Below are 20,216 nucleotides of genomic sequence, written 5' to 3' on the forward strand. Positions count from 1 at the left end.
TCAATTGAGATCCGTCCCTTGATTTCCTTTAGGATAAATTGGCTATCCTTGTTAAACACATACTTTGGGGAGTATGGTTTGAATTCTTTTTTCTTCTTCTGGGACGGCTGTTTAGAGGAATCAGTTGCCCATACCTCTTTTCTCTTCTCATCTTTGTTTGACGACTGTTTCTGTCGTCCTTCTCTTTTGTCGGACCTTCTCCCGTCTGACTGTTTTACCGTACTACAAAGATCAGTCGCCTGTATATAGGCTTCCGCTTCAATCAAGGCCTGTTGAAGATTCGCCACCCTCTTTCGGACCAAATCAAATTTGAAGGTCGACCCGTCTTTGAGACCTCTGAAAAAGTCAGTATAGGCTACTTCATCCGGTAACCCTTGAATCTGTATTCTCATCAGGTTAAATCGGCTGATGTAAGAACGAAGCCCCTCCTTCTCGCCCTGCTGAATTGTTCCTAAATCAAGGGTCGTCTTCTTCGCAGGGATGTTCATGGCGAAGTTGGAGGTGAATAAGTAAGCAAGCTTCTTGAAGTTATTTACACAACCAGTCGGCAGGTTGCCGAACCATTGTTGTGCGATTCCTTTGAGAGTCGCTGGGAAACACTTGCACCAAGTGGGATCATCCAACTCTTGAAGGTACATCAGGTTGGTGAATGCCATCAGATGGTCTTCTGGGTTAGTAGTGCCGTCATAGGCGCCTACTAATACATTTTTCACTTTGGCCGGCTGAGCGGCTTCAGTAATTTCCTTGGAGAAGGCCGACGGCTGTTCACCAAGTCTAAGCAACCATTGCTGCCAGTCCATAGGTTGGACGTTTTTTGCTGCATGTCCACCAAACGGAGGTGGCTGTAAAAAATACTGTTGTTGCGGTACAAACGGTAAGTTTGGTACCGCCTGGTCGCTATGAAAGCCGGACTGACGGGAGGTGCCGCCTGACTGACCCTCATGATACGACTGAGTATGCCTCATCGAGGTATTTCGCAGACTGTCTTGGAAGTTTGAAGTAGAGGCCGACTCTGACAATCGGTCACTCTTCTTCTGCTCTAGCAGTAGCCGAGCGTCTGTGTATTTTTTCCTCGACCCGTCCGCCTGAATATGACGAACAGGTTTCCTATTTCCTGGAGTAGGAAAACGGTATTTTGTGAAATCAAGGGCAGGTGGCTCCCACTTCCTAGATTTAGGATGAGGGGTCGCCTCTCGCCTTGAACTGGCTTCCTCTTCCGTGAAGTGGAGGGTTTCTTAGCCGACTGCTCCTTGTCCAGAGCAGGCGGCGTTTTGTTGATCAACTCTTGAATTTCTCCCTTGAAGTCCCTCATGAAGGTCATGAGTTCGTTCCTTGTGATGGGAGCAGACCCATCAGTCAGCTGCTGCCGAACAGGCGGTGCGCCTGCTGGCTCACTTCCAGTTTGAAGATGTTCCCGTTCCCTCCTTTCGGTATGACGGGTACGTCGGGCCCTTAGGGTCCCGTCTAAAGCCGTGTGAGCTTCAACTTCAAATTCATTCTCACTATCCCGGTCCGACTGAACTTGAGGGTCGTCTAGGGGACGCCTCTCTTCAGGAGTCGGTACAGACGTGGATGCCATCTCAGAAGTACTCTCCCCACAGACGGCGCCAAAATGTTTCGGGGTTTTCTGAAGTCCTGCGGGAGAGTTACAATTCCGAGACTGGAACCGGACGCTTGTACCTGCAAAACAACGGAGACTCTTGGTGGTGGGAGCTCCGCCTCCAACGGTCAAGTTAGTACTTGATTAAGGAGTAATTAATTCGGAAATTAAAGTGATTGGGTCTCTCTAGGTGAGAGTGTTTAATGTGTGTAATCTGCGTTGTTCGCGTAATCTCCCTTAATGAGGATTAAGGGAGGTATTTATAACCTCGGGAAACGTGCCAATCTAGGTTTAGGTTAACCTTGGGCTGATTGGGCTTCCCTCGGAAGTTGGGCCTAGGTGACCGGCTTCTCCATGGAGTATGCCACGTGTCATGACATAATAAGTCCAGGGTGGAAGAATAAGCGTGTGCCACGTGGCAAGCCCTGAGATGTCCAACTGGGGGACACTTGGCAGGACCTGATTGGCCCACGTGGCGCATTCCGATTGGTGGGAGCAAAATCCCCTAATCATGTTCGATTTAAACATGAAAAAAATAAAAAAAATACTAGCGAAAAAAAATTAAATATAATAAATGTTCAAAGCCTGTTGGGTTGACTCGATCCAAAACTTTGGGCAAGGATTGAACATTTCTTGACTCGTAACCCGAAGTTACCCAATCTGAGTTGGCTCATGACCCGACCCTAATTGACAGGTCTACATAGTAATAAAATTCTATTAGATTGTAAAGTATATTATTTTTATTGATTAGTATATTTAAAAAATATATGTTTTACGCTTTGAACTACTTCCTTCACTCCCAAAAATATTATGATATAGAAAATAAATTTGTATTATAATTTTTTAGAATTATAATATAATGTTATAATGGTAGTTTACCGAAAACAAAACTATAACTAACAATTTTATCCTAAAAGTCTATCCAAATAGAATTCTAAACTAACTTTTTTTTTTTTTTTACCTTATGAAGTCTATTTAAATCTAATCAACATGCCGCGACACTTGGCGAAACGTTAAAACGCAAAGTGTCGTTGTCTCGTTACATTGCCGCTAAAAGTTTAGCTTTATATATTAGTTATATGATTTGTTCGGTGTTACAAGTTATTTTGTCATTGCTGCAAGGGTTACACTGTCATTATTATTAGGCTTACTCGGTCAGTTTTACAAGGGTTATTCAATCAACGTTATAAGATTTTTTTTTTACAAGTGGTCACATGATGTGTCCATCCATACATAAGACTCGCATATAAACCCTTATTATTCAATTCTTTTGTACATTAATTTAATATATCTAAAAGAAGAGGTAAGAAGTTGCTAATTAATCAACCTCAATATCATTGACAAAGTTTATAACTAGAGTTAATCTCTCCATTCGACTCATATAATAATATAATGTTACTGTAAAGGATTATCTAAGTAATTATTAGAGAATTCTCCGTTTTTCTATTTAAGAGGGTGGCCTAAGCGCGCGATGCACGCTGAGGGGCTAGCTTTTGCGAACAAGTTGTATTGGTGTGTATGTGTTTAAACCTTTGGTTTAGTGATATTTTTAATATGTATTATTTGGTTTATGTGCCTATGTGGTGGCTTTGTAAAAGGGATTAGAAGCCACCAAAATCTTTTATGAGGATTATTTTTTTAAAACTTTTGAAAGTTTGACAATTTTATTCAAAATTATTATTAAATATTATTTAATTGATTTGCATCCCTTCATATCATATTATTATCCCTTATATCTGAAGGGGAAATTCTTAGTTTTCTAAATTGTTTTGCATGTTTCAATAATACTTAGGCCCTGTTCAATATAAGTAAAAATAATTTAAGTTTTGTAAAACTAATTTAGTTTAGCAAAAATAAGTTCAGTTCAATAAAATTAATTTCAGCACAGTAAAAATAATTTTAGTTCAAACAAATATCAGTAACACTGAAGAAGAAATATAATAGAGAATCAGTAAAAATAATTTTAGTTCAGCAAATTTCACTTTAGTGAAAATATTTCATGAGTTCGGTAAAAATTATTTGAGTTCAGCAAAAATAATTTCACTTTACTAAAATTAATTTCAGTTCAGGAAAACTAAGGTGAAGTAAACAAGAGTTTAGTATAATATTTCTAGCATGGTTTTCATCGGATGAATTTTTTGTGAGCTTAGGTCATACGGTGTAAAATGTGAAATGTTGCAGCTATAAACTTATTAAAGTAAGTTCTTTAATGTTCTATGACCATCTAACATCTATATCTAATAATAAAGCATTAATTACTTAGTTATATTTTTTTCTTAAATTCCTTCATTTTCTCTCTCGTAATTAATACTAGCTATTTTTTTCTTTCTATAATCGATCTTCCTTGATTTTAGGATTTATAAGCTCTTTGTATCTCTTGATAACATCTGCTTAAATATTACTATTTAATATGAATCTCATTCGCAATTCCATAACATTGTTTATATGCCATCAAACAATGTAAATTTCACAAGCTAATAAACTTTAACAATAGTTACAGTTAAAGGACAACAAGATTTGTTAAGCCCTATTGTATTTAGCATTGTATTTAGTTAATGGGCCAATTAGTAAGGTCTAATCTCTACTATTAGGGTGTGTAAATATATTGTGCATAAGCTAATACAACACAGAAAAACATTCTCTCTAAATTATACTCTCTAATTCGACATGGTATCGGAGCCAAAATCAATCTAAACTCTAGCTAAAAACTCTAAAAAAAATTCTCTGATCTCTATACTCTATTCTCTCTATTGAATAATCTCCAATGGTGGACAAGTCAAAGATCGATCCTTCATCCCCCTTTTACCTAGGTTTGGGTGTTCAACTCGGAAACCTAATTTCTCATGTCATCTTGAAGTGTGACAATTATTCGGCGTGGTCTCATGCGATTACATTATCCTTTAAATCCAGAAGAAAATTCGGCTTCGTTGATGGCACAATCTCCAAGCCAAGTGAGAAGAAGAAACTCCTTGATTAGGGAACCTTAAACTCTATGTTGGTGTCGTGGGTCTTAAGGTCCATTGATCCCAAACTTGCTACATCTATACCCCTATTTTGAGGAAGCTTAAAAGCTTTGGGATTATTTGGAGAAGAGGTTCTGTGAGGCTAATGGACCTCGTCTTCAACAACTAAAGGCAGCGATTACCGGCTGTAAACAATCTAAGAACATGAGCGTTGAGGAATATTACACCAAGCTTATGGGAATCTTTGCTGATCTGACTCGCCTCAAACCCCCTCACGGTTTTGAGTGTGGTAAATGTGAGTGCGATGTGGCTGGGAAATACTCAAATACGAACAGGATAAGGAGGAGGAGCAATTGCATCAATTATCAATTAGGATTGATGATGATTGATATGCTCTTGTGAGGACAAATTTATTGTCTCAACAACCACCTACGACGCTTGACCGCGCTTATCTGGCATTTCTTTAGGAGGAGCGCACTCGTGGAATGGTTCAGGCACAAAAAGCAAGGGAGGAAACTCATGTTTTTGCTCTGCCTCCAGACCAAAGGTCGTTTCAATCGCCCAATCGCATTGACAAGTCTAAACTCTACTGCTCCCACTACAAACGCTCGGGTAACGACACCACGGGTTGTTTTTGAAGGAGTTATGTCTTTATCGTGTACAATTACTAGATATATAAATGGATCAAATTATGGAGATAATAAAGTTCGTACATTTGGGTCGTCGTTTTTCCATAGCTAGAGGTACTAACGATCTTTAGACTAGTAAAATAGCCCAAAGCCCAATTGGACGGATCCTACAAGGTCACATAAAGGGGCTAGATCGAGCATTAGAGGACGAGGCCCATCATGGATCTCATCACTCTAGATGGCCGACCATATGAAGGATTAGAAGGAGTTTTGGGCTTCGTGCCCTAGTCAAATTATAATGAGATTATAAATAGACTAGGTGCCTAGGTTTGCATGTAAGCAATTAACTGATCAGTGTGATCAAACCCTAATTAGAAAACACGAAACCCAACCCCTCTCATAGTCCTCTCTCTCATGGTTCTCTCCTCCTCCTCGGCGCACAATGGTGTCTCGTGGTGGTGGTGGTTCATGCGGTGGTTGGTTGTCCATAAAGGTGGTGATCGCGGTTTTCCTCAATCACTCGACCAATCTAGTATTAGTGGATGGCTCGTTTGAATCTCGTGGACTAAGTAGAGGAGCAATGCTTGGGGCTCTATTCTTTCCCTGATTTGCCTGTCGAATAGCTTCGTGGAATTCACGCGTCAAAGGTATGATTATGTGTCTTGTGTGTTATGCATGTGATCTTGGGATTGGTACTTGATTGAATATGATTCATGTTATTTCCGCTGCGTAGTACCTATAAACTCCTTCAGTTGTATCAGTTAGCCTCTTGCATGAACACGCTAGATCATAATAATACGATTATTTGATGTCCATGTTAATTTTATAATCAATTAAGACGGAGAAATTAATTTAATTATGGTTCAATTATTATTTTTAATGTGATTAAACTTTTGGATTCGATTAAATGTGATTTATTTATGCTCAAATAGCCATGAAGATGACCGAATTTAAGCCCTAATATGTTTGAAATTTTCGAACCCCCTAACCCTAAATTTTTGAATTTTTCAAAAATACTAGCCCTAAAATATGATTTTTGTGTTTGATTTTTATTTAATTCGATTTATTTTATTCATAACTTTCATCAGATTGATTTATGCATAAAAGTGTTTTGTGTATGATCATCAATTTAATTTTAAAAGTTAGAATTAAATTGGGATTAATTTTATGAAGAACCCTAAATTTAAGATTGAATGTTGATTTAATTTTAAATTTTGGACTGATTTTATTTAATTTTAATAAATGTTATTTTAATTAAATTAAATCATAAAAAAAGAAAAAAAAAAAAAGAAAATAGAGGCGGCAGCCACGACTGGGTGGCGCAGCCACGGTGGCTGCCGCCGCTGCCGGTCCAAGAGGGAGGGAAGGGGAGGGCGGAGGTCGGGGGTGGCTGTGGGCAGCAGCGTGCAAGTGTTGCACGGCTGCTGGCGCTGCTGCCCTTGCGGCAATGGCTGTCGTCAAGGCAGCCAGCCACCGTGGCTTGCTTCAGCTAGCCAACCACGGTGGCCAGCGATGGTGGCTGGCGGTTTTCAAAAAAAAAAAAATCTGTTTTGAAAAATTATTTCAAGATAATTATGAATTATTTTGGGATAAAATCAGTTTATTATTGATAAGTTAAAATATTTTGAAAATATGGTCTTTTATTTTTAAAAGATAAAATCGGTTTTAGTTGGATAAAAACTTTTATTTTAGGATAAAATCAAATATTCAAAAGTTGTTATATTTGATATTATCCATATTTAAAGTTGTTAAATTGATAATTATCCTAATTAAAGTGGTTAATTTTGGATAAGATTGATTAGGATATTCTGAGCATATTCCAAAAGGATAATAATTGATTTAAATAATGTTATTATCCCATAATTATATTAGGATATAATTGATTTTAAAATTATTTGATTGGCTAGTAATTAGGATAAAATCTCCTAAATTTGTTAGGATAATCATGGAAGATTAAACATGATATCTTTCTAGATTAAAATATGATTTGATTCTATCTCGTGACTAAATTAAATATATAATATTTTGCAAATGGTCATGAATAATATATAATATTATCTAATTATGATTAAAATATAAGATATTTTAGGAAATGCGTTGACTTTTTATGAACATTCGATGTTGTAGTTTAGACAAGCATGTTGAGTGATTTATTATATGGCACTTTTATAATATATGTTGCTATATATAGACTAGTATGGCCCATAGATTCTTAAATACGATCTGCGCATCGTGAAGTATTTTTGTAATCTAAATACGGTTTGCGTACCGTTAAGTATTTTTGTAACTTTTATTTAAAGTAAATAGAATAGTTATTCAAATAGTGTTGGTCCAAAGAAGCTGCCCATGAAGTGAAGGCCCAAAGGAGCAAGGTGGATGGAGATCAATGATGATTCAAGTGGGAGCATTTTCATTTCTAGTTTTCTTAGGACTAAGGGGCCATACTATGTCATGCTTTATTTTATTGCATTAGTAGATTATTCATGTTAGATTTTATTTATATTGATTGATGATGCGCTAGAGTTAACTAGATAATCACAACATAATAAATCTAGGTCTCAGTAATATTGAGATTACTTTTCCAATTAAAAACCCGATGAAACCTTTGATATTTATGATGGGTCATGCCAAAGCTGGGTGTCATATTATATCTTAGGGGAGTGGGGGTAAAAAAAATATTACACTTTAATTGGTTATGCTCAACAAGGTTACCTAAAGTGTAACACCCTAGGAATTCCTTTCCTTTAAAAATACCTATTTTATTCTTTAAAATACAATTTATGAATATCTAAGACATTACCGCCACCATGAGAACGACTAAGGCAATTATCAAAGACACACAGCGGAAGACTTAAATCAAAACCATTCAAAACGAGTCAACTCAAAAGTCAACCAAATGAAAGTAAAGTTAAAACCAAAGTCAAACGAAGTCAAATAAAATCAAACTACAACTTGGTACTAATTTCAAACATTAAAATTAAAACCCATAAATTAATAATTATAATTACACAAATTAATAAAACAAAGGAGAAAGAGAATAAAACTAACCATTTTGTGTGGAAAATTTTTGGGGATTCATGGGTATTTATTGGAGAGAACATTGTAGGGTAAATAGAAAGATTGGGCCTCATAAAATTAATGGGTCAAATGAATGAAATGGACTAAGCTTTAGTTGTATTAAAATAAATTATAGAATGAAGGTTCATAAAATAATTTGTAACAAAATAATTTTTGATCCAAATTAATAATTTGAATATTTTGAAATTAAATTACGGGGGATTACAATCTACCCCTCTTAAAAGAAGTTTCGTCCCCGAAACTTAACCGAAAAACCATAATTTCTCAAAAACCATTCAAACTTTTGTGTTTTGTATTTCTGTAAATTGCTTGATCCTCAACATGCACACTCAACAAACTGAACTTTATTCTTTATAAACTCATACTTGACCAAAGTTTACATACTTTAATTGCATGTAAATACAATAATAGTGCATATTAATAAGCAAAATCATGTAAACTCAAGCAATAATTGAGGTAAAAAGCGCAAAATTACATCACATTCTTCTCCCCTAAAAAGAAAAGAGTTACGCCCCCGTAACTCACCTCAATAAATAACATCACCATGCATTTCATTATAATTTCGTAGGTCGTAGTTCTACTCTCAATCATCTCCCAATCCTATACGAAACACTCGTAGTTCAACTAATAACTCACACTTAATACTTATTAACTAGCTCACTAGTGCTCTTCTAATTTCCCAATTAAACTTACTCAATTCCTTCAGATCATAAGCTTATTCCAAAAAATTCTCAAGTAATAACCTTTTACAAAAAAAACAAGAAAGTCATAACTCAATTCTCAATTCAATATTTCATTATCACAACATGTTTCATCCATTCTTCAAGTAAAATAAACTCTCATTGGGTGTAAGGTTTGGAGGTTAGTCAAATTAAAGAAAGAAATATCCTATCAATAACCCCTAAACAATAAATAGCATCATTAAATCACAAATCAAAACTCACATAATTACAGGCTACACATACCACATAATGATCAATCACAGATATTACATTGAACAAATCATCCCACATACCACATATATAATTTAAATCCCTTGCAGAAATCACTTCATTCAACATTAAATAACACAAAAATTGAATACAATGCACATAAAAAGAATTCATCAACTTATATGCCCATCCTAAGACTACCCAAAACTCAGCGATAAAATGACACAAATAGTACCCGAGTTAAAAGAGTATAATGAATATTCAAATTCATTTTATTTTAAAATATTTATATAACACACTTAATTAATTATATATAAATACATACTTATTATTTTAAATAAATGCTAAATTAATTAATTTTAAACAAAATAATTTTCAAAAATAACATTTTAACTTTAAATCAAGTACTTAAATCCAACATCGTTAGATTTAAAAACAATAGGCGCCTAAAAACTTTAAATTGACTTTAGTGGTAAAAATCGAACCTAAGCTCCCAGATACCACTTTGTAACACCCTAGAAATTCATTTCCTTTAAAAATACCTATTTTACTCTTTAAAATACGATTTAGGAATATCTAAGACATTATCGCCATCGTGAGAACGGCTAAGGCAATTATCAAAGACACACAGTAGAAGACTTAAATCAAAACCATTCAAAACGAGTCAACTCAACAGTCAACCAAACGAAAATAAAGTTAAAACCAAAGTCAAACTAAGTCAAATAAAATCAAACTACAACTTGGTACTAATTAAATTAGTTTCAAACAATAAAATTAAAACCCATAAATCAATAATTATAATTACACAAATTAATAAAACAAAGGAGAAAGAGAATAAGACTAACCTTTTTGTGTGGGAAATTTTTGGGGATTCATGGGGTATTTATAGGAGAGAACGTTGTAGGGTAAATAGAAAGATTGGACCTCATAAAATTAATGGGTCAAATGAATGAAATGGACTAAGCTTTAGTTGTATTAAAATAAATTATAGAATGAAGGTTCATAAAATAATTTGTACCAAAATAAGTTTTGATCCAAATTAATAATTTGAATATTTTGAAATTAAATTACAGGGGATAACATAAAGAGTTTAGAACCTTGAAGCAAAGGGAAATAATTAAATATGTGATGATTAATTATTCAACCAAGAGTTACAAGAGTTGTAATCAGTAAAGAGTTTACTCACCTTGAAAATGTAATGGTTGATGGTAGGGCCAAAGTCCGGTCAATTATTGCACAAATAAAGGATCTTGGAATCACTTAAAATTCAATTGGGATCAATTAATTATTGAATAAAGTGTTTTAAAGTTACCAAATGAATGCGTTTATGGTTAATTTTAAATTAAAAGTATTTATTAAACTTTGCCTTATTATGACATAGATGGGTAGCCGTAATCATAGTGACAACAACGTTTACAACCTTCGACCATTCCTTGAGAAGGATAGGTTGATAGGGGATATCTTTTCCAACTAGGAAAGAATGCTAAGGCTTGTTCAAAAATCTGAAGGTAGAGAGGATATCATTGACACCCCATTGCCAGGACCTCTGCCAGAAAATCCAACTGCGGCAGAGATCAAGAAGCACAAGGAAGCTCATGACAGAGCTATACCTATCACTTGCCTAATGATTGCTACCATGGAGCCTAGTCTTCAAAAGCGTCTTAAGGACCAGGATGCCTACTCAATCATGCAAGAAATCAAATCTTTGTTTCAGAAATAAGCTAGAGTTGAAAGGTATGAGCTCCATCGTGAGATTCTAGATTGTAGGATGGAGAAGGGCGCCACAGTTCATGATCATGTTTTCAAAATGATCGGCCTAATTCAAAGTATGGAGAAACCGGGGCACCCATATAGTGATGATTTGGCAATAGACACATTCTCCATTCACTACCAGAAAGTTTAAACCAGTTTATCATGAATTTTAACATGACTGCCACTACAAAGACTATGAATCAATTGCATGCAATGCTGGTTAGTGTTGAAAAACAAATCCCTAAGGAACTTAAGAAGGAAGTTCTTATGATTCAAAAGGGAAAGGGGTTCAAGAAGAAAGGGCAAAAGGCTAGTGCCAAGAGCAAGGTCTAGCAAGTTTCCAAGGATCCTGAAAAGCCTAAGACGACTCCAAAGCCCAAGGCTGCAATTGAAAGTGAATGCTTTTACTACAAGAAGAAGGGGCATTGGAAGTGAAATTGCTAGAAATACCTCGACTTTCTCAAGAAGAATGGAGCACCTACCTCGGGTATTATGTTATAAACAATTCAAACATTCACTTAGGTATGTGATACAAAGTTGCAGTGCTTAACATAGTGATGTTGCGCAGGAACTGCAAACAAGTGAAACTGGCATGGAAATGGAGCTTGAAGGTGCACTAGAAGTATTTGAGTAGCCAAAGATAGCTTCATAGTTTTAAATTTTTATTAGTTATCATGATTTTAGACAATTTCCAGTTTTGATGCAACAATATTTCGGTTTTCTTGTTTTGAATACTAAATTTGGTTTACTTGGCTTGGACAAGTGTTGATCCATGACCAAGGTAATAAATTGCTTTCATTTTGCTAAATATGAGTCAATTTTGTTTTATAGCATTGATATAAGTATATCACAAAAATAATATTTAGATGATTCAAAGTACACTTACTTAAAACAAGTAAGGTGAGGTCACATAAACCATTTGCACATCCAAAGTAGTGGATGGACTCTTATTCTTAAATGATTATGAATCACTTGAGAATTAAAAGTCATGCTTGATAAGTTAGGATGACAAAGTTGCCTTTTAGTAGAAAGGGTAAAAGAAGCTAAAATGACCTTTTGGAACTCATACATATGATGTATGTGAACCAATAAGTTCAAAATTAGCAAACAGATTTAAATATTTCATTGGTTTTACTAACGATTTAAGTAAATATATCGATAATTACTTAATGAATAAAGCTTGGAAACATTGAAATGTTCAAAATTCCAAAATGAAATGTAAAATTAGTTTAAGATGAACAAATTATCACCACAATATGATTGTTGTGAATATTTAACTCAAAAGGAATGATCATCTAAAGGGAATTGTTGAATTAATTCACAATCCAGATTCATTACAATTAAAGTGTATGTTTATGAAGAAGGAGTCAAAATTTGCTTGCCACTGTTTGATCCAAGATTTAATGATTTACAAATATCGTTTTGAGGATATACATTACAACAACAATTGCGAATATACTAAACAAGAAACTTAACCAAAGCAGAAGAAAAGATGTCGTAAGAGTTATGATTTGGAAATGTTCCAAAAGTTATCTTTTCTAAACAAGATTAAGGGTTATGAAATCAATATAAAATGTTTACAAAGATGACATAATGCACCCTAAATCAGAAAAAATAGTTCTTCATGGATTTTCTCATGGAAACTAAGAGGTATTATTCCTACAATCGCGTAGAAACAAAGTGTTTGTTGCTCGCGATAATGTCTTTATAGAAAGAATGCCTTCCTACAAAGCCAAGTGGGAGTAAAGTTAAATCTCGATGAGATTCGAGACGAGCAACAAATGGATGTGTATAAACACTAAATCAAAGACAAATGGGCATGAAATCAGTTAATTTGATAAAACATGTGTCGAAGCAAGCTAATTCCACTAGCGAGGCTTCTATCGTCCCACTAGAATGAAAGGCTTCAAAAAGTTGAAGAGAATAATTCTATTGTCACTCATACCTATCATAGGTTACTTGGGATCAAAACAAACAGTTTGTTGAAATTCTGAGAAAAGGTGGATTCTAAAATTTTCTTATTAGAACGGTTAGAGTCCTTGGCCTACAAGCAAGCTTTGGATAAGTCCCAACTCAGGAAATGGCTTAAATCCATGAAATCCAGTATGGACTCCATGTTTGTAAAGATGTGTTAGTCCATAATAGTCTTACAAATAGGGTCAAACCTATAAGTTGGGTGAGCCTATTCGGATTATCTCTAGTTATGGATACCAAAATCACCTTCATGAAACGTTCTTGGTGGTGAACATGTATATGATACAACCTAAGAGTTTTGAAATCCAGAAATCCTAGAAAGTTTTGCAAACTTCAGAAATTCATTTGTGGATTGAAGTAAGCATTAAGGAGTTGGAACATTCGTTTTGATTAGGCAATCAAACAGTTTGATATCCTTAGTAGAACGAAAAGGAAATCTTGTAGAGACAAGAAGTTTAGTGGGAGAAATTGGTCTTCTTAGTCTAGTATATAGTTGACATACATTTCATATGAAATGATATATCAATGGTTGAATAAGTCAAGCAGTGGTTAGAAAGATTGTTTCATTATGATAGACTTAGGATATGTTGAGTACATATTGGGAATTAAGATCCATGAAGTGAATCTTGAAGAATGATTGGAATGAATCGAGAGACTTATGTTGATAAGGATTTTGACAAGTTCATGAATCAAGACTCTAAGAGAGGATGTCTTCCCATGTATCATGGTATCACACTCAGTAAAACTCAGTGCTTCAAAAGCTAATAGAGTTGAGTTGTATGGATAATGTACCTCATACTTTTGCACAAGGGTCCATTACATATGCCATGAAATTTACAAAGCACGATGTTGCATATGACTTGTGCATGTGTGGCAGGTTTCAAGCAAATTCAGAATAAGCATACAGAGAATTACCAAGAACAGATCCTTGAGTACTTGAGAAGCACTAAAAGGAATTCTTCTAGCTATTGTGTTAAATGGTAATTTAAGCAAGTTGTCAAAAGGTTACACAAATGCAAGTTTTCCAAACAGGCAAGATGATTCTAGATGGTGATCTAAATGCATATTTGTGTCTGTATGGAGAAGGACAGTGAGCTTGAAGAGTTCAAAGCAGAGCACTATTGCATACTCAATGTCAGAATATGTGTATTAAACTATAGTAAGATAGTTAGAGAGGAAGTTCGGATTAAAATGTCATGTGACTAACAGGTCACCTTTGCCCAAGAACAAAGCCAGAGTCATATCATAAATCCAAAGAAAAGGATATGAGATATCACCTCAATTATGAGATCATTGACCAGCGGAAGGTCATGTTCTGCAAAGTTTTATTATGATTGAGAAATCACTAAACCCCTTCCATGGACTAAGGTATGAGAGTCATATTAAAGTCTTAGGATTGAAGCAAAGTATGTAATTTAAGTTGTATATGTTTTGAGAAAACATATTACATGAGCAATGCATCAATTTACAGAATTATGTTTAAAATAGAAATTATTATTTCTCTTACATAATTATGGTTTTAGAAATTAAATAAAATGTCCAAAATAATTATGAATTGATGGGCTCATCAGGTTGATGACCTGGTGAATTGAAACCCCACAGGTGAATAAAATTCATTTATTATTTAAGTTCCTAGTTCGAGATCATTAAAGTGGACATAAATGATTTCAATAAATGAACTAGCATGTAAGATTGATTGGATAGCGCAGTTTCATGGGCTATAGGGGCATAGTGATGCTCGGTCAATCACTTGGATATGCATGAATGATGCATGATCGAACTAATGACCTACTTTGAAGTTCAAGTATAGAGCTTCCGTATATATTAGTGGATTCCTTTGACATGAGTGGAACATTGATTTCATTCTTTGGATGTTGTGATTGTGGTACACTCAAACGTCTATTTGTAACTGGAGATTATAAAGGGTGTTTCCCGGTTATTTCAAAAGTTGAGTGGGAGTCATGTTACCACAAGATTGGATAGAGTCTACCTATTAAATTAGGAAATGTGTCATGGCCGCTTGAAGAGGGAGAATTCAGAAAATACGTGGCCGCGTTCAAATGCATTACACTGTAATCATTTGGTTTTGTAGTTCTAACTCAGACTTCAAGAAACAATTTGTAGACTAATATGATCTCGACATGTGATGCAATCATATTATCAAATTGACACATATATTGACTTAAGGAATTTGAATATTGCACCCCTGTCTCAGACAAGTGGGAGATTGAAGGAGTTATGTCTTCGTCGTGTGCAATTACTAGATATATAAATGGATCAAATTATGGAGATAATAAATTTCGTACATTTGGGTTGTCGTTTTGCCATAGCTAGAGGTACTAACGATCTTTGGACTAGTAAAATAGCCCAAAGCCCAATTGGACGGATCCTATAAGGTCACACAAAGGGGCTAGATTGAGCATTAGAGGACGAGACCCATCATGGGCCTCATCACTCTAGGTGGCCAGCCATATGAAGGATGAGAAGGAGTTTTGGGCTTAGTGCCCTAGTCTAATTATAATGAGATTATAAATAGACTAGGTGACTAGGTTTGCATGTAAGCAATTATAACTGATCAGTGTGATCAAACCCTAATTAGCAAACACGATATCCAACCCCTCTCATAGTCCTCTCTCTCACGGTTCTCTCCTCCTCCTCGGCGCACAGTGGTGTCTCGTGGTGGTGGTGGTTTGTGCAGTGGTCGGTTGTCCATAAAGGTGGTGACCGTGGTTTTCCTCAATCACTCGACCAATCTAGTATTGGTGGACGGCTCGTTCGAATCTCATGGACTAAGTAGAGGAGCAACGCTTGGGGATCTATTCTCTCCCTGATTTTCCTGTCGAATAGCTTCGTGGAATTTACGCGTCAAAGGTATGATTATGTGTCTTGTGTGTTATGCATGTGATCTTGGGATTGATACTTGATTGAATATGATTCATGTTATTTCCGCTGCGTAGTACCTATAAACTCCTTTAGTTTTATGCTTCACGGCTACCCTGACTGGTGGCTAGAAAAATATAGGAAGAAGGATGCTGCCTCTTTTTCGGGACATAACATGCATAGCGGCAGCAGTTCCTCTGCCACTTCCTTTGTTGCGGCTGCCACTTCCTTTGCCACGAACAAACCCACGGTACAGGCTAATGCCGTGAGGAGCTCTATTGGTGATACTCCTATTTTACCTTTGCAAGTTACCCTCTCTGCTTTATCTGCATTGCAACGTGATCATGTGCGTGCCTTATTGACTATGATTAATAATCAACAACAAGACAAGATGTGTGGTGAGTATTTTTCTTTGTCTTGGATTGTCGACACTAGCGCTTCTCACCACGTTACGGTGATGAATCATGCTTGTTAGATACACATAACATACAACCGTGCCCAGTTGGACTCCCTAATGGTGCACAAGCTCTTGCTACAAAGGAGGGGCGCGTGTATTTGGCCAAGAACATTATTCTTGGTCATGTTCTTTTTGTTCCTAAATTGACTTGCAATTTAATATCGGTTTCTAAAATGATTGATGATTCTCGATGTTTTGTATATTTCACTGATTCTTTATGTGCTATACAAGACAACCACTCGGGGAGCCTGATTGGAGCCGATGAACGAATAGGTGGACTTTACTATATCCGACAAATTTCTAAAGTATGTGCGGTGACTAAGCCGGAGATTTCTGCATTTGAGTTATGGCATCGTCGTCTGGGGCATCCGTCGGATCCAATTGTCAAGTTGGTTCCTGCTATTAGTACTAGTTCTAGTAGCAAATTTTTAAATAAAGCATGTGAAGTTTGTCGGCTAGCTAAACAATCTAGGGATAGTTTTCCCAATAGTGATAGTAGGGCTAGTCGTATTTTTGAGATGATACACTGTGATTTATTGGGGTCTAATAAGACGTCGTCTACTTGTGGTGCACATTATTTTTTGACAATTGTTGATTATTTTTCCCGAGCTGTTTGGGTTTATTTATTGAATAACAAAACTGAAGTTTATTCTTCTTTTTGCTCTTTCTTTACTATGGTTAAATGTCAGTTTGATGTCAATGTGAAATGTGTGAGGAGTGACAATGGTACCGAATTCAAACACATGATCCCGTATTTTAATGACAATGACATTCTTTTTTAAATTTCTTGTGTTGGTACACCTCAACAAAATGGGCGGTAAAGCGTAAACACCAACATATATTAAATGTGAGTCATGAATTGATGTTTTAAGGCAACTTGCTGATTACTTATTGGGGTGAATGTGTGCTTGGGGCGATTTAATTAATAAATCGCACTCCCTCTCGTTTACTTGCCAATAAATCTCCTTATGAACTTCTCTTTGGAAAACAACCTAATTATGATGAATTGTGTGCCTTTAGGTGTTTATGTTTTGCTCATAACCAAAATGAAAAGGGTGATAAGTTTTCCCCTAGAAGTCGAAAAAGCGTGTTTGTGGGTCACCCTCATGACAAAAAGGGTTGGAAGTTGTATGATTTGGACACCAGTGACATCTTTGTTTCTCGTGATGTAATATTTCATGAAAATACTTTTCCCTTTATTTCTAATGTGGGAGATACTACTGTGGGTGATCATGGGGTGTCCAATGATAATGTTGGGGTAGATAATGATTTTTTGGATGACTTGGAGTATGTTTTGGAGGTTGGTGAAGCTTCCCTTGACTCAGACACATCGAATGACACCACCGATAGCACCCCAATGGTGCCCAATGCTGTTGCCTATACTGCTCCATCTATTGGCAGCCTGGACCGCAGCCCACTTGTTGTAGCCAGTGCTGCCCGCAGCTTGAGTACGGAGCACACTACTGCTTCCACAAACCGCAGCTCGGACAACACTATTGTGGCTGATCCGGGCCCTTCTTCTTCTTCTTCTTCTTCTTCTTCTAATGACTTGGGACGTGGTCATCGTGAACGACATCCACCTGGTTGGCACTGTGATTACGTCGCACATACTATTTCTCTCCAAAGTCCATCTATCTCTCAGAGTTCACCGCCTTCATCAAGTTCCTCAGGTAATCCTTATCCTTTAGCACATTTTGTGAATTGTGATAAATTTTCTATGCGCCACTGTGTATTTATTGTTGCAGTTGATACAGTCGTTAAGCCACGAAATTTCAAAGAGGCAATGCAAGATGAGGGGTGGCGTGAAGCAATGCAGAATGAAATTCGTGCCTTAGAAGATAATCACACTTAGGTCATGGAAACATTGCCTCCGGGGAAGAAAGCTCTTAGGTGCAGATGGGTTTATAAGGTCAAGCATAATTCTGATGGCATAGTTGAAAGGTTAAATGCACGTCTTGTCATATTTGGTTGTCATTAGGTCGAGGGTAGTGATTATAATGAAACATTCGCTCCCGTTGCGAAAATGGTTTCTGTACGTGCTTATTTAGTAGTTGCAGCTGCGAGGAATTGAGAATTGCATCAAATGGATGTTCATAATGCCTTTCTTACAAAGTGATCTAGATGAGTAAGTTTATATGAAGCCTCTTCCGGGTTTTCATGGTTCCCAATCCGGTATGGTTTGTCGCCTAAAGAAGTCTTTATATGGTCTTCATCAGACCCCTCGTTGTTAGTTTGCCAAACTTTTTGGCTCTCTGAAAAGGTACAGCTTTACTCAATCATACTCTGATTACTCGCTGTTTACTCAAAGCTAAGGGTCTGTTCAACTCAGTGTTCTTGTGTATGTTGATGATTTGATAATTTCTGGGAATGATACCTATACGATTTCTATTTTTAAAGCATACTTGAGCAATTGTTTTCATATGAAATATTTGGGAGTTGTGAAGTACTTTCTTGGCATAGAGGTTGCTAGAAGTCCGGAAGGCATATTTTTATGTCAACGAAAGTACACTCTAGATATTATTGCTGAATAAGGTTTTTTAGGGGGACGCCCAGCTGGAGTTCCAATTGAGCACCTGCAAAATTGGAAACTCCATTTATTAATTACCCAGAGATGTATAGGCACCTTGTGGGATGCTTGATTTATTTGTCATTCACTCCACCACAGTTAGCTTACTCTGTCCATATTTTGTCTCAATTTATGCATCACCCTCGGCAGGATCATTGGGATGCATCTCTCCGTGTCGCTCGTTACTTGAAGGGTTGTCCAGGGCAAGGGATTCTCTTGCGTTCAGATTGTGACTTACACTTGACAGGTTGGTGTGACTCATATTGGGCTAGTTGTCCCCTAACACGGAGGTAGCTCACTGGTTGGGTGGTATTCCTTGGTGATTCTCCTGTTTCGTGGAAAACAAAGAAACAACATACTGTTGCTAAGCCTTCTTCGGAGGCGAAGTATCGATCGGTGTCCCATGTAACTGATGAATTAAAATTGTTGAAGGCACTACTCAAAAGTTCGGGAGTTTTGCATCCACGTGCGATGAGTCTTTTTTGTGATAACCAATCAGCATTATATATTGCCTAGAGTCCGGTTTTCCACGAACGCACTAAGCATTTTAAGGTTGATTGTCACTATGTTTGCGATGCAATTCAAGATGGCACCATTAGTACTTCTCATGTACGAACCTCGGAACAACTAGCAGATATTTTTCCTAAGGCTCTAGGCAAGCAACAATTCTCATATCTTATAGGCAAGTTATGCATTTGTGACTTGCATGTTCCAACTTAAGGGGGGATGTTAAGCCTTATTGTATTTAGTTAATGGGCCAATTAATAAGGCCTAATCTCTACTATTAGGGGGTATAAATATATTGTGCATAAGCTAATACAACACAGAAAAACATTCTCTCTAAATTATTCTCTCTAATTTGACAAGATTGTAAATAAGAAGAGCAACCGCAAAGGAATATACAGTCTCTTGGTAGTGAAAGCAGTTTGTTCATACATACATTTTTTTTCTTTTTAAATAATAATAATAATTAATAATATCATATGAAGTATAAAGATGAATTAAAAATAAAAAAAATTCATTACAAGTTTTTTTTGTTAAAAAAATAATTTCAAGTAATTGATGATATGTTTGATGAAAAAAAACATTAAATATATTATTGAGGTTAAACATATTAATGAGGGTATAAATGTACATTTTTAAGGGCATAATTGGTAGCACACTTATATGTTAGTGAACCAACTCAACCAAAAGCTTAAGCTGATGGTTGAGTCCCAAGAATATGTTTTATACTCTATCAAGCCCCCTCACTTCATACCTAACGTTTCATATTTCACTTGAAAGTGGGGGGTGGATGAGATTCGAAATTGTGACCTTTATGTCACGCTGGCTCTGATACCTTGTTAGTGGACCAACTCAGTCAAAAGTTTAAATTAATGATTGAG

The 20,216-nt window shown here is 36.2% G+C and overlaps 1 protein-coding gene across 1 annotated transcript; it reads left to right on the forward strand.

The window, feature by feature from the left end:
• The first annotated feature begins 15,983 nt into the window (after positions 1-15,983).
• On the forward strand, positions 15,984-18,117 carry LOC110689497. Its single transcript, XM_021866284.1, has 3 exons — positions 15,984-16,206; positions 16,311-17,016; positions 17,286-18,117. Exons 1-3 carry the CDS (start codon positions 15,984-15,986, stop codon positions 18,115-18,117), a joined length of 1,761 nt encoding a protein of 586 aa, XP_021721976.1.
• The last annotated feature ends 2,099 nt before the right edge of the window (positions 18,118-20,216 follow it).

This window comes from Chenopodium quinoa, unplaced genomic scaffold (assembly GCF_001683475.1).
Source record: "Chenopodium quinoa cultivar QQ74 unplaced genomic scaffold, ASM168347v1, whole genome shotgun sequence".
NCBI lineage: Eukaryota > Viridiplantae > Streptophyta > Magnoliopsida > Caryophyllales > Amaranthaceae > Chenopodium > Chenopodium quinoa.

What these genes read in the sequence shown, in the direction of transcription:
- LOC110689497 (XM_021866284.1), top strand. Translation starts at nt 15,984, where the DNA reads ATGCATAGCGGCAGCAGTTCCTCTGCCACTTCCTTTGTTGCGGCTGCC. An exon ending in ACAACAAGACAAGATGTGTG is followed by an intron (nt 16,207 to 16,310) that starts GTGAGTATTTTT and finishes AACCGTGCCCAG; the next exon opens with TTGGACTCCCTAATGGTGCA. An exon ending in GAATTCAAACACATGATCCC is followed by an intron (nt 17,017 to 17,285) that starts GTATTTTAATGA and finishes GTGTGCCTTTAG; the next exon opens with GTGTTTATGTTTTGCTCATA.